The following is a 14,274-nucleotide window of genomic DNA, read 5'->3' on the forward strand; positions in this document are numbered from 1 at the left end:
TGCCTTGCCTCGCCTCTCCTAAAAACACACTTTTTGACTGGCAAAGAATGTGTTTTACACTTGGTTTCATGTTTGTTCTGGTTTCTTACACTGTTACTGTTATTTAAGAGTTGGCCAACGGTATGGTATGGGAAGGAAATGTTAACAGATGAGACATTCTAGTACATTTATTTTTTACATTTTGAAAATAACAGAAAAGGGGAATAAGGCAGCGTCAAAAGTTTGGGCATCCTGCAGTGTTAGGGCAACATGGTGGCCCAGTCGTTAGAGCTCATGCTTCACAGCGAGAAGGTTCTACTGTAGCCTTCACAGTCCTGAACATCATTGAAGATCTGTGATAGACCTTTAAAGAACAGTGTATAACAGATGGCCAAGATTGGGCTAAAATCCCTCAAACTGAAACTTAAAGCTGTGATACTTTCCAACCTGGGGGGGGGGGCTAAAAAGTATCAACTGTATTAGTACTTTCAAGAGGCACTGTATGTGTCAGCTCCTTAATTTATTTATTGACCTTTGTTTAACCAGGACAGTCCCACTGAGATTAAGAATCTCTTTTTCAGGGGAGTCCTGGCCCCAGAGGGGAATCTATTGTACATTTTTTTAGTGGTAGGGGAAACCGGAGTACCCGGAGGAAACCTACGCAGACACAGGGAGAACATGCAAACTCCACACAGAAAGGCCCTGTCCAGGTGGGAATCGAACCCAGGACCTTCTAGCTGTAAGGCATGAGCGCTAACCGCTGCGCCACCGTGCCGCCCCAGGTGCCACCCCAAGCTGACCCAGGTGCAGGATCAGGAAGTTACTTAGTGATAGCTTGATTGAAAAAGTGTCTAAAATCACAAATGTTAATTTGGTGCTGCTAATAGTTGTCAAACAGAGCCCTCCTGAAGTGCAGTGAGGTGTTGGTGCGGAGGGAGTACCCTTCAGGATCTCATCGGGTAACACTGGGTTGGCCAAATACACGTCTGTCTCCCGGGCCACGTTCGCTTCCTTCAGCCCCTCTACCAGGCGTCGATACTCCTGCTTCAGTCTGGCTGCATCTGTCTCCTTTATTCTAACACAAGTAGAACACACAATTCAATTTATGACAAATGGCCAAACTCAAAAAGTGTACCATCAGCGCTAGGCATTTAACACTCGCCAATCCGCCAAACGGGGGTAGATTTTGTGCACAAAGTCTCCGAGGGGCACCACAATGAGAGCAATGTGACTGAACAGCATTGTACAGTATTTGCGCTGCTGTTTTATTAACACAGTGAACAAAAAAACAGACCGTATTCCATAAAAACAATAGGAAAGAAGAGTTATGTGGTCAAAATGGCCGCTGATACTGTATGGTACTGTGGTGTATAGTGTGTCTGTGTGGTGTTGAGTCTGTGTGGTGTTGAGTCTGTGTGGTGTATAGTGTGTCTGTCTGGTGTTGAGTCTGTGTGGTGTCGAGTCTGTATAGTGTTGAGTGTGTGGTATTGAGTCTTACTGCTGTATAGTGTTGAGTCGGTATCGCGTTGAGTGTGTGTGGTGTTGAGTCTGTATGGTGTTGACTCTTACTGCTGTATAGTGTTGAGTCTGTGTAGTGTTGAGTCGGTATAGTGTTGAGTCTTACTGCTGTATAGTGTTGAGTCAGTATAGTGTTGAGTCGGTATAGTGTTGAGTCTTACTGCTGTATAGTGTTGAGTCAGAATAGTGTTGAGTCGGTATAGTGTTGAGTCGGTATAGTGCTGAGTCTTACTGCTGTATAGTGTTGAGTCAGAATAGTGTTGAGTCTGTATAGTGTTGAGTCTAACTGCTGTATAGTGTTGAGTCGTTATAGCGTTGAGTCTTACTGCTGTATAGTGTTGAGTCTGTATAGTGCTGAGTCTTACTGCTGTATAGTGTTGAGGCCGTATAGTGTTGAGTCGGTATAGTGCTGAGTCTTACTGATGTATAGTGCTGAGTCTTACTGATGTATAGTGTTGAGTCGGTATAGTGTTGAGTCTGTATAGTGTTGAGTCGGTATAGTGTTGAGTCGGTATAGTGTTGAGTCTTACTGCTGTATAGTGTTGAGTCAGAATAGTGTTGAGTCGGTATAGTGTTGAGTCGGTATAGTGTTGAGTCGGTATAGTGCTGAGTCTTACTGCTGTATAGTGTTGAGTCAGAATAGTGTTGAGTTGGTATAGTGTTGAGTCTAACTGCTGTATAGTGTTGAGTCGTTATAGCGTTGAGTCTTACTGCTGTATAGTGTTGAGGCGGTATAGTGCTGAGTCTTACTGCTGTATAGTGTTGAGTCGGTATAGTGCTGAGTCTTACTGCTGTATAGTGTTGAGTCGGTATAGTGTTGAGTCTGTATAGTGTTGAGTCTGTATAGTGTCGAGGCGGTATAGTGCCGAGTCTTACAGCTGTATAGTGTTGAGTCTGTATAGTGTTGAGTCGGTATAGTGTTGAGTCGGTATAGTGTTGAGGCGGTATAGTGTTGAGTCGGTATAGTGCTGAGTCTTACTGCTGTATAGTGTTGAGTCTGTATAGTGTTGAGTCTGTATAGTGTTGAGTCTGTATAGTGTTGAGTCAGTATAGTGTTGAGTCTGTATAGTGTTGAGTCTGTATAGTGTTGAGTCAGTATAGTGTTGAGTCGGTATAGTGCTGAGTCTTACTGCTGTATAGTGTTGAGTCTGTATAGTGTTGAGTCTGTATAGTGTTGAGTCTGTATTGTGTTGAGTCTGTATTGTGTTGAGTCTGTATAGTGTTGAGTCTGTATAGTGTTGAGTCTGTATAGTGTTGAGTCTGTATAGTGTTGAGTCTGTATAGTGTTGAGTCTGTATAGTGTTGAGTCTGTATAGTGTTGAGTCAGTATAGTGTTGAGTCTGTATAGTGTTGAGTCAGTATAGTGTTGAGTCGGTATAGTGCTGAGTCTTACTGCTGTATAGTGTTGAGTCTGTATAGTGTTGAGTCTGTATAGTGTTGAGTCAGTATAGTGTTGAGTCTGTATAGTGTTGAGTCGGTATAGTGTTGAGTCGGTATAGTGTTGAGTCAGTATAGTGTTGAGTCAGTATAGTGTTGAGTCGGTATGGTGCGGAGTCTTACTGCTGTATAGTGTTGAGTCTGTATAGTGTTGAGTCTGTATAGTGTTGAGTCAGTATAGTGTTGAGTCGGTATGGTGCGGAGTCTTACTGCTGTATAGTTTTGAGGCGGTATAGTGTTGAGTCGGTATAGTGTGGAGTCAGTATAGTGTGGAGTCAGTATAGTGTTGAGTCGGTATAGTGCTGAGTCTTACTGCTGTATAGTGTTGAGTCAGTATAGTGTTGAGTCAGTATAGTGTGGAGTCAGTATAGTGTTGAGTCGGTATGTTGCTGAGTCTTACTGCTGTATAGTGTTGAGTCAGTATAGTGTTGAGTCAGTATAGTGTTGAGTCGGTATGGTGCTGAGTCTTACTGCTGTATAGTGCTGTGCAGTGTCTCCACATTGGTTTGGCATCGGTCCAGAGTCCTCCTGGTGATGTTCACGCTCATGGAGTCGATGCACACGTTGTCTGGAGAGATGGAAGTAGGAGACATTATATCTATTCAAGTATCACACTGGTATGTACTGCAGTACTCTACAGCTGTGGTCTTCAAACCTTCTCCTGCTAGGGGCAGGTACCAGACCCTGGCCCAGGGGGCGGGGCACTTAGCAACATGTGCTAAATTATGTTTCTGACTTATGGAGAGCAGCTAAGCCTGAGCTGAGATGAGTGTGAGGGAGCAGGCACTCTCTCCGCCGAGCTGGGACAAACTTGGCCCCAACTCGACTAATTAACAAACTTTTCAACCAAAATATTCTATAAGATGGCGCTAGGTGCGGACGCCTTGGTGCTCTCGTGTTTCTTCCTGCAGCAGCTGAGGAAACCTAGGCTGCCGACCAAGATGCTGTTGCAGTTCTACACGGCCATCATCGAGTCCATCCTCACGTCATGTTAGGGAAATACTAAAGTAGTGCGGGGGAAGTCTGGATTAAGTGGAGGAAGTGTATTACTGTTAACACAGGAGGCTACGGTTTATTCTAGCGATGCACCAATACCGATACCAGTATCGGGCCGATACCACATGTTTGTACTCATACTCGTACTCATTAATGAGGTCTCGATACAGAAACCGATACCACTATGGAGCGCAGCTCTCCACTGAGGAGAGAAAATAGCAATAAACTGTAGAATTCTTCAGTGGAAATCCAATATTCCACATAGAGCTGACTTTATTACAGACGACACTCCCTAAATCCGAGTCTGTGCTGGATTTAACCAGAGCTAAATGTTGTTAGCGCTGCAGTGTTTACAACATACAGGCTAATGTTGCTAAACTAGCCGCTAACTCGCGGCCAACAGTTTTGGCGATTTTCACGCCGTTTTATGCCCAGGGGCTTATTCATCTGAAAAACTACCCTGGTGACTTAAAAGTTCTCAGACAATCCAAATTAAAGACATACAGCATGTTTATATTATATATTATACAGTATATATGAGCTGCAGCAAAAACAATGAAAATGCTGAAGCTACTGGATAAGTTACTGTAAACACACGAGAACATCCACACGGAGCTGAAGTAAAGACGAAACGAGAGCATTTATCTGCAGTAATAAGTAACATCTCGATACTACTGTCAGATAAAAACACATAAATGAATAAAGCACAAGCATTGAGGAGCTTTTGGACAGAAGCTGTTCTGTCTATGATGGACAGTGCAATAAAAATGAATTATATTACATTGAATGAATGAAAAAAAAAACATTCTGTGTCAAATTGTTGTTGCCTTTATCATATTTTAATTCTATCTACTTTATGCATGCCTTTTCATAGTTTATTATTCATCTACCAAGGTTTATATGTTTTATGTTTCATGTTGCACTATTGAACCGAAAAAAATAAATTTGATAAATTAAAAAATCCTAGTTTATGAACCTGGTCACTAACAATGGCAAACAAAAACAATAGGTTGTGTTCACATGACATCACAGGGAGCCTATAGTTTAAAATTGAGGTGGAGGGCAACTGATGTAACTATAGCAACTGTGGTAACTGTTACCACAGTTACCACAAAAACTGTCAAAAAGTTCATTATCTCCTCTGTCAGCACATTCATAATGTCCAATTATGAAAAACATCAAAAAGTCGTGACAATACGCGAAAACATGAGCGTGATGTTGTCCAGTAGAAAAGACTTTAAAAGATACACAAAAGACATAAAAATAATATCACAGGTTTGTGAATCCAATCACGATCAAATAGGAAAAACATTGATCAATTTTTGTTTTGGAGATTTCTTCCAAAAACTGTATTTCTCCCATAGAGCTGTATTGGCCCTGCCCTCCATCTGACATTATGACATCACATTCTAAATCGTAAACGCAACCTATTCAGATTCTGATTCTGAAATCCACACTTTCAAACCTCTTTGATGTGTTGGAATTAAAGACATCTGGAACATCTGGTCTCACCAATATTGTGAGCCTCATCGAACACCACCACTGATTTCTTAGCCAGCTCCTTGGACACCAGGTCTGCGATCTTGGGGTCTAGCAGGTAGTGGTAGCTGTACACCACGATGTTGGCATGGAGGATCTGAAATGAGAGAGACCATGAGAAGTGTGGTCCTGTCCTCATATGCTGCAGACAAGGCCTGTCTCAGAGCATGTTCACGTGCAGCGCTCTCCTCTTCATTCTGTAAAGATTCTCACAGCTCTGACCCGCGACAAAGTGAAACGAACATTTTTTTAATATAAATAAATAACTGAAAAGTTGGGTTTGCAAAAGTATCTACCTCCTTTGTGGACCTGCCTTTTGCTGCAATTACAGCTGCATGTTTGTTGGGGTTTGTCTCTACCAGCCCTGCACATCTTGAGACTGGACTTTTTACTCATCTTTGCGAAACAGCTCAAGCTCAGTTAGATTAGATAAAGAGCGCTGGTGAACCACAGCTTTCAGATCTTTCCACAGATTCTCGATTGCTCTTAGGTCTGGACCTTGACTTTCTAACACATGGATACTTTTTGTTTAAAACCATTCCATTGTTGCCCTGGCTTTATGTTTAGGGTTGTAAGTACAAGTAAATCACATAATTACTTCAGGTGCACAGTAGATCGTGTATATGCAGTAAAAATATCAGTGTTTATAATGCTGACACTGTGAAGGATAATTGCTTTTTCCTGGGTTAACTTTGAGTAAGCCAGCACGCTAATCACTCTATTCAGAGTAGGGATGGGAATCATAGAACCCATCCCTACTCGTTAGCATTATGACACTTAAAATTTGTGTATTTAAAGTGATAGTCTCTATGATTGCAAAATGAGGAGAGCAAGAACAAACTTTCACAAGTAAACTATCAAGCTCCATCCTGGCTGCAGCTTATTATCATTGGGACTCCTGTGGGTTTAGCTAGTGTTTGCTGACTTTAGTGAACTGAAGCAACACTAATATTTTTAACAATACTACCAAAATAAGAGTGCACCAGTCATGCTCCACAAACCTGTGTTGGTTGCATTTAAGGAAGAGATGTTGGGTTTCGCATGAGATCTGTATGCTTTAGTCTCTATAGTTGTACTTTATCCTTCGTCAGATAGTTTAATATCATATCCCTCTGAAGCAAATTGCAACCCCTATTGCCTCGATCTGGAGGATATCACACAGGTATTGCTCCAATAAGAGTCACTGACAAGAGTCACTCCAGCAGCAAAAGGTCAATTTGGTAAGAGGAAGGGAATCTTATTTGTATAGCGCTTTTTTCACATATAGAAGTCGCCTAAAGCACTTCACACAGGGGCATTCATTGACTCCAGACTGGGGGATGCCAAGCTTACATACTGCATATACATATACTACATATTACATACTACGTACGGTATGTAGCCACAGCTGCTCTTGGGGAAGACAGACAGAATGAAAACATTCAATGAAAGAACACTTCCAATACAGTTTCCTTCATATCGATCAGTAATCTACAGCTGTGGTTCCTAACCATTCTTCCTTTTAGCCCCCCCGCGTGTGCTGTAGTCAGGCCGCGCCTTTCCCAGTCCAAAACTGTGGCCCCCACAAATGTATCAAAACATGAAAATAATTGCCATTAGGTATTCATTTCAAACAAATAAACTGAAATTGGAGTGTTTAACGCAACTATAGTCCTTACTCAGTCACATTTGATGATTTTGGACCATTTATTTTGCTGAAATAATATCACATATGACCTGACCCTCTGACCAGGCAAAGCTCTGGGCCCCCCTGCAATCCCAGGCAATCCCACCCCCCAGGTTGGGAACCACTGATCCATAGGAAAGTTCCAAACTGACATCTCTACACTGAATTCTGTTCTCGCAATGAAGAGTATGGAGTTGAGTTGTATTTGTGGGATGACGTGGGTGTGAGGGAATGTTTTTAAATCTGTAAAGCACTTTGTGTTACATGAAATGAATGAAAAGCGCTATATAAATATAGATTGATTGATTGATTGAGTAGAATGGTAAAAGAGCATACTGCGTAGCGGGCTGTGTAGTAGGGGCAATGGCCTTTCCTGCGTCCGTAATCCTTCAGGTCGTCCAGGTTATAGACGCCCGCGGGCAGAGGCACCTGCCGCCCCACCGCGTCAAACTCCTGCACACACACAGACAGGTCAGAGGGGAGACGGGGAGACAGGGGGGAGACAGGGGAGGCGGCGCCCAGAGGGTACAGGTTAGGCCCAGACTTTTGGGTGATGGTGTGAGCGGTGGAGTGACAGATGGAATTTGACCTCGTAGAAGCGGCACGTGGGCAGGCTGGGGTTGCTGTGGCGTTGGGCTCGGATGTAAGAGGCCGTCATGCTGTGGCACTTCGCGTCCACCTCTTTGCCGAAGCGCAGTGAGCTCACCTGAACGCAAACAGACCAGAGCCACAGAAAAATACTCAACTTAGCTCTACATCCAACAAACATGTCACTTTTACTGTTATTCGGTCCTAAAAGAGAGTATTTGTTGGGTGTTTCACCATCTGTATCAGTGAGTTTAGAGGAAATATTCATCAAGCTTTGAGAGCATTACAAGCTGACAGAAGTACCTCACAGAACATCGTTTGAACCATTAATAATCTTGTTTTTTAGGTTTTCACATGTGACAGTGATGATAGATTCTGTCTGTCAGATGTGTGTATGAGAGTTAAATCCACAGCAGCTTTCACCTGGCTGCAGACCCTCACCTCTGGGTGGATGCACAGGTTCTTCCTGGAGGACAGCGCCAGGGCCAAGAAGTTATTGGTCTCTCCTGTTTGTTTGGTGTAAAACTCCATCAGCTTCCTCAGCTCCTCCACAACCTGCACGAACAACACACTTTTTATTCATTTGTTCTTTACAATAGACGGACTGACTCACACACGATGATTGAATGCATGCTCCAACAAATAAAGAAATGAGTCATTGTGATTCATTGTGATTCATTGTGATTCCACTCTTTTGAGGGGGGGAGGCATGTTGGCCTGGTCTTGGCCTGGTCTTGGCCTGGTCTTGGCCTGGTCTTGGCCTGGTCTTGGCCTGGTCTTGGCCTGGTCTTGGCCTGGTCTTGGCCTGGTCTTGGCCTGGTCTTGGCCTGGTCTTGGCCTGGTCTTGGCCTGGTCTTGGCCTGGTCTTGGCCTGGTCTTGGCCTGGTCTTGGCCTGGTCTTGGCCTGGTCTTGGCCTGGTCTTGGCCTGGTCTTGGCCTGGTCTTGGCCTGGTCTTGGGATGTTTATTCCCTCAGTGAAAAGGGCCGAGTCGTCCCGGTTTGTGCGACGAGTGTGGTTCCTCATATAAACAGGGGTCTGGATGGAAGCTTTCAAGTATTTTTCCAGGTGGATGTTTATTGTGTCAGTCCAACAGTCAAGTAAATACACATAAGAACTTGTGCACCCCCTGCTGGTCACTCACCTTCTCGATCTCTGGGACAGTTCTGGAGCAGTAGATGAGCTTGGTCACCTCTAGAGGAAAGGCCTTTGGAAACAGGAATCAGACCAGAGTAAATGACGGTGTTCAGGAGAAGCTCCTAGGGCACCTCCATGACCCGGAACACTCACCCTTTGGTAGGCCACAATCAAAGACAGGAGCGAGATGGTCTTTCCAGTCCCTGAGGGCATCTCCAGAACGCCATGACCCTGTAGGACAACACAGGCTCATTCCAAACAGGGTTTCAATCATTTCTGAGATTTAATCAGAATTAGTACATAGCAAGAGCTGCCATTGTTTTGGTTATAACGACTTTTGCAAATAAGAAAATGTCCAATTTAGTGGGTGAGTCGTGTCCAACTTGAAACAGAAACCACGAATCTAGTCATCCGCAAAAAGGTCAAAAATAACCGATCCACCTCATTTCAGAGCTGCCAGAGCAATTCAGTATGTGTAACTTGTACAGACATTTATATTTCATTAGTATTTTTTTCCCCCTTCCAGCCACTTACCAGGGGGGAGTGGACAATGTCAATGAATAGTCAAGCCCAGAGGATAAATATGGGTATAGCATGTTAAGGTTTGGTGGGCACCCATGGCTTCAGATGGTCAAACTTCAGCATGCAACTGTGTGCTGGGATAAGGGTTTAAGCCCCCTGTGCAACTGTTGTCCTTCTGTCCATTTACCAGGACTTCTCAAACGGTCCACCCCAGCTGGGGGGACGCATTGTCCACGGAAATTCAAGCAACGAAAACACCTTGATAACATGTTATCTAGGGCTGGGCGATATATCGTTTTTTTTTTTTTTTTTATGAGATATGGAATTAAACCATATTGCATATATCGGAATATTTCAAATTCAGATAAGCTATGAAGTTACCAAAAAGAAACAAGTAATCTCAAGACGATTTTTAAAAAGTTTATCTTAAACTGAGCCCCTCCTGGAACCGCCACCTTAAAGAGGGGGTATTATGCTTTTTTCAGCCACATAGCACCAGTCTATAGGACACTACAATGATGACGAAACCTTCTGTTGGTCTGTAAATGCAGTAAATTAGAATAACTGCCTTGTATAAAATTGCTCTTTCAAAATGGCGTTAGCAAATGACTTGAAATAGGCCTCTGTCTCTTTAAAAACCTCTGACCCTTTCCGACACGCCCCCTCCACACGCTGTCTGTGGCATCACAACAACACTCCGCTCGTTGTCTCAAGTATTGAAACTACGATCGGTGCATTTTATTTTTTATTGTTGGAAAGGACCTACTGTTTATCACTTTGTGAACAATGGCCACACAGGATATTATTTGGAGACGAACCTTCCACACCGGACGCTTGGAAGGGGCTCTTGCCTGAAAAATAACCGCTGTTTGGAGGCTATCTCTTTGCATCTGCCATGCCCTATGGATCTCTAACTATACCCCCATGGACGACACCAGGATCTGCAGGAGCCCATACGATTCAAAGACGGACATTATCTGTGCAAGTGGACAATGGTTTTTCGAGGTTACCCGTTAGCTTGTTATAATCGACTACAGCTCATTGTTGATGAAAAGTCTGTAATAAACCACAAATGTGTAAAGCCAGGCTCATTGTGTGATCATCGTAAAGGCTGCTTCGAGTAGTTGCCGGCTTTATTGACGTTATTTGTGCATAATATGCTGCCTGTTTTCAATGAATGTTGTGAAGGTGAAGGTTGTTAGCTTGTCGCGGCTAATAGTGCCTTAGCTCCGAGAGAAACCACTCGGCTACGACTCACTGTAGATGAAATGTGAGCAATAAACTACACAATCAACAAGCCAGGCTCCGTGTGTGATCATCATAAAGGCTGCTTCAAGCAGTTGCCTGTTTTAGTGACGTTTTCAATGCATAATATGCTTGTATTCAGTGAATTTTCCCGTTAGCTTGTCGCGGCTAGCTTGTTAGCTCCGGGAGAAAACCACTCGGCTATGACCCATTGTAGATGAAATGTGAGCAATAAACTTCCAAATCAACAAGCCTGGCTCCGTGTGTGATCATTGTTAAACGGTTCTTTATGTGTGTGGTGGTTTTATTGACTTTATGTGTGCATATCTCTCGTTTTCACGTGATGACTCGAGGTTTAGCTTAGCATTAGCTTTCTCCGGAGGCTCTGTGCATCATCAAGGCCCAGCGCAGAACCAGACACTGAAATAAGCGTTCTTGTCACCGGTTTTAATCCTGGGTGTTTCGGTAACAGAAACACTGATGTGTGTCTTTGTAAAAGTCTGCTGTGGCTCCGGTTCACAACACATGAAGCTAATCATCCATGATGACTCTGTTTACATCTTAGGGCTAGACACTGCGGGGAGGGGGTTCTGCTGAGGAGCAGTGGTTGGTTACTCGCTGGTGACGAAAGGTCGGAGGCGTATCCTGGAGGTCGAGGGCGTTTCCTGAAGGAATCAGGCGTTTTATCCCTAAAATGGCTGCCATCAGAGTTTCTACAGATTACTCGAAAATACGTGAATGTGCCAAGGCAACACTTCAGGCATGGTTTTAATGAGGGAATGACTTAATAACATGATGTAAAGCTTGAAAAAGTCGATTTTGCATAATAGGCCCCCTTTAACGTGGTGGAGGGGTTTGAGCACCCGAATGATCCTGGGAGCTCTGTTGTCGGGGGCTTCTTGCCCCTGGTAGGGTCTCCCAGGGCAAACTGGTCCTAGGTGACGGGTCAGACAAAGCCCCTTATGAGAGACCAACAGAGCTCCAACAGCTGCCCCCACGACCCGGAAACAGAAAAGTGGAAGAAGATGGATGGATGGATGGATGGATGGATGGATCTTAAAGGAATAGGCCACCGTTTTTACATATCGAGATATGTTCTTACCTCACTTTAGCCGAGTTAATATATCCCTGTCTGGTCTTTGTCCGTGCGCTCTGTCACGCAAACTGAGCACATACGCAGCCTCTCCCACATGTCATATAGCTCCAAAAAAGCTCACGATAGAAGCTACCAAGCTCTTCCACGTGTTCCCTATTTAAATAAAGTTACGTGAAGTGTTTTCATGCGAAGTATATTTACACAGAAATGTAACATGTCGATTTTATAAGCAAATAAAAAGGGGTACTATAAAAAGAGGCGTAATGATACGAGGAGCACACCGTCCGCGTAGTAACTCCTAAAGACTTCCCCCGCTCACTTCCGTCAATAACCTTTAGGAGTTACTGCGCGGACATTGTGCTCCTCGTATCATTACGCCTCACAATATAGTTCCCCTTTTTATTTGCTTATAAAATCGACATGTTACATTTCTGTGTAAATATACTTCGAATGAAAACACTTCACGTAACTTTATTTAAATAGGGAACACGTGGAAGAGCTTGGTAGCTTCTATCGTGAGCTTTTTTGGAGCTATGTGACATGTGGGAGAGGCTGCGTATGTGCTCCGTTTGCGTGACAGAGCACACAGACAAAGACCAGACGGGGATATATTAACTCAACTAAAGTGAGGTAAGAACATATCTCAGTATGTAAAAACGGTGGCCTATTCCTTTAAACTGAGCACTTTATTTTGCTATCTCTTTATATATAAATGCTGCCCAAAGAAAAAGATTGACCTATTTTATTTTCTAGGCTATACATTTTTATTTAAATGTGCCCCTAACATAGCTTTGTTATACAGTGTTTATGTTTACATTTTATAGTTTTTTTTTCATATAAACTACTCGTCTTTGGCTTTGGCTTAACATTTCATTTCACAGCTCTCACTTTGCAGAAAAAATATCGGGATATATATCGTATATTGATATTCAACCAAAACATATCGGGATGTGACTTTTAGTCCATATCGCCCAGCCCTAATGTTATCTGTTCAAAGAGTATCCCCAATGCCACGAGTCCACCTCGGTCCTGATACTGTACAAAGGTTTTCTACAACACAGTGAGCGTGGAATTCACAACCATCTCTATGAACAGAAGGACTGACCTTAGCATCCAGGGTCCTCTTGAGCTCCAGCATGTAGGAGTACTGCTCTGGGTAGATGTAGTCATAGGGGAAATACACCAACAGGCCGTCAATGTTCAGCCTGAAACAGAGACATTCAACCGGGATGAAAGCAGGAAGAATCAGGACTGGAGTGGATCCAAACAGCCCAAAAGTCTTGTGTGCAGTGAACACTCTAAACTATCAGTTATGTCTACAGTACCGTTAAACCATACTAATACTGTATGGTATCGAAATAAAAGTTTAGGTACTACTGGTATCGCACAAATAAAAGGATGGAGAGCAGGTGCCGAAAAAATATGATATTTTTAGACATAGTGTTTTGATGCTGTTGGTCCAGGGACGTTCAAAAGTAACTTTGCTGTTTCAAATTATACACAATTTAAAATAAAAAAGTCTTTTATGGAATAAATTAAGATTATTGTTGTTTTCTGCTTCTATAAGACAAATATTTTATTATATTATTATTATTTTATTATATAGATATCGGAAAAAGTATCGTTCAGGTATCAGGTATTATCAAAAACCGTATCATTAATAGGGACAAAAGACGTCTTTGTTGTGTGTGTATCATATTGGGAACCATGTATGGCAATACCTTTGATACTGTAAAAAAAATACTAATGGTTTTGTTTTGTCAAATGGTTTTGTTTTGTTGCTTATTGGTTTAAAAGACTTTAAAGCAGAACTAAGTAACTTGTCTACCTTCATAAATCCTTTCACTCTGGGGGTAATACAAGTGTTAATGGGATGATTGGGGGGTCTTTCATCTCCCCTGGTGTCTCTGGCCAGAAAATCACAATTGCAACTTGACTGCCACCAGGTTGGAGTCACCAATACACACTAATGGAATAAGCTAACGGGCAAAGCTAACTGCAGGCTAGCGTCACTTAAACAGTATTTACAGCCAAGTCTGAGTGGAAAAAAAATGATGTAATTGAATGTACAATATCCCTCTCGCAACATGCTACGACACCTGCAGTGGTACTTATGGCGTCTCGGGTGCACAAGTTACTTAGTACTGCTTTAAAAATGCTTCTGCCATTTGCACTTTTCAAAATGTTTTAATCAATGTCAGACTGATTTATATTTAATTTATACATTTTGGAAATACCTCTGAAATCGCTGAAGAGATTTTTATCTTGGTTAAATAAAGGGCAAACAAAATAAAAACACTTTAAGCATTGGAATACAAATCCTATTGGGCTATCTGTAACGGGATACATATTGGATGGTGACAAAAGTTGGGGTGGCACAGAGAGTAGAGCGGGTCCTCTTGTAATTGGAGGGTCGGCAGTTCGAATCCCGCAGGCACACACTGTCGTTGTGTCCTTGGGCAAGACACTTCACCCACCCCTCTAGTGTCTGCGTACACTACATGGGTGACAGTGTGAATGGGTAAGTGGTTCCTTGATGTAAAGAAAGGCGCT

The 14,274-nt window shown here is 42.9% G+C and overlaps 1 protein-coding gene across 1 annotated transcript in view; it reads right to left on the reverse strand.

The window, feature by feature from the left end:
• The window catches only part of ercc2 (excision repair cross-complementation group 2), a 37,211-nt gene that overhangs the window by 22,325 nt on the left and 612 nt on the right, over nt 1-14,274 (reverse strand). The window contains exons 2-10 of the mRNA XM_079563194.1: nt 12,827-12,926; nt 9,012-9,089; nt 8,866-8,928; nt 8,165-8,278; nt 7,725-7,841; nt 7,472-7,588; nt 5,443-5,566; nt 3,406-3,502; nt 921-1,054 (exon numbers count right to left, since the gene is read on the reverse strand). Coding sequence (XP_079419320.1) covers nt 921-1,054; nt 3,406-3,502; nt 5,443-5,566; nt 7,472-7,588; nt 7,725-7,841; nt 8,165-8,278; nt 8,866-8,928; nt 9,012-9,089; nt 12,827-12,859 — 877 coding nt within the window. The 5' untranslated portion in view covers nt 12,860-12,926. The remainder of the gene's footprint in view (nt 1-920; nt 1,055-3,405; nt 3,503-5,442; nt 5,567-7,471; nt 7,589-7,724; nt 7,842-8,164; nt 8,279-8,865; nt 8,929-9,011; nt 9,090-12,826; nt 12,927-14,274) is intronic.

The sequence above is a fragment of the Gobius niger genome (assembly GCF_951799975.1).
Source record: "Gobius niger genome assembly, chromosome: 1".
Taxonomy (NCBI): Eukaryota; Metazoa; Chordata; class Actinopteri; order Gobiiformes; family Gobiidae; genus Gobius; species Gobius niger.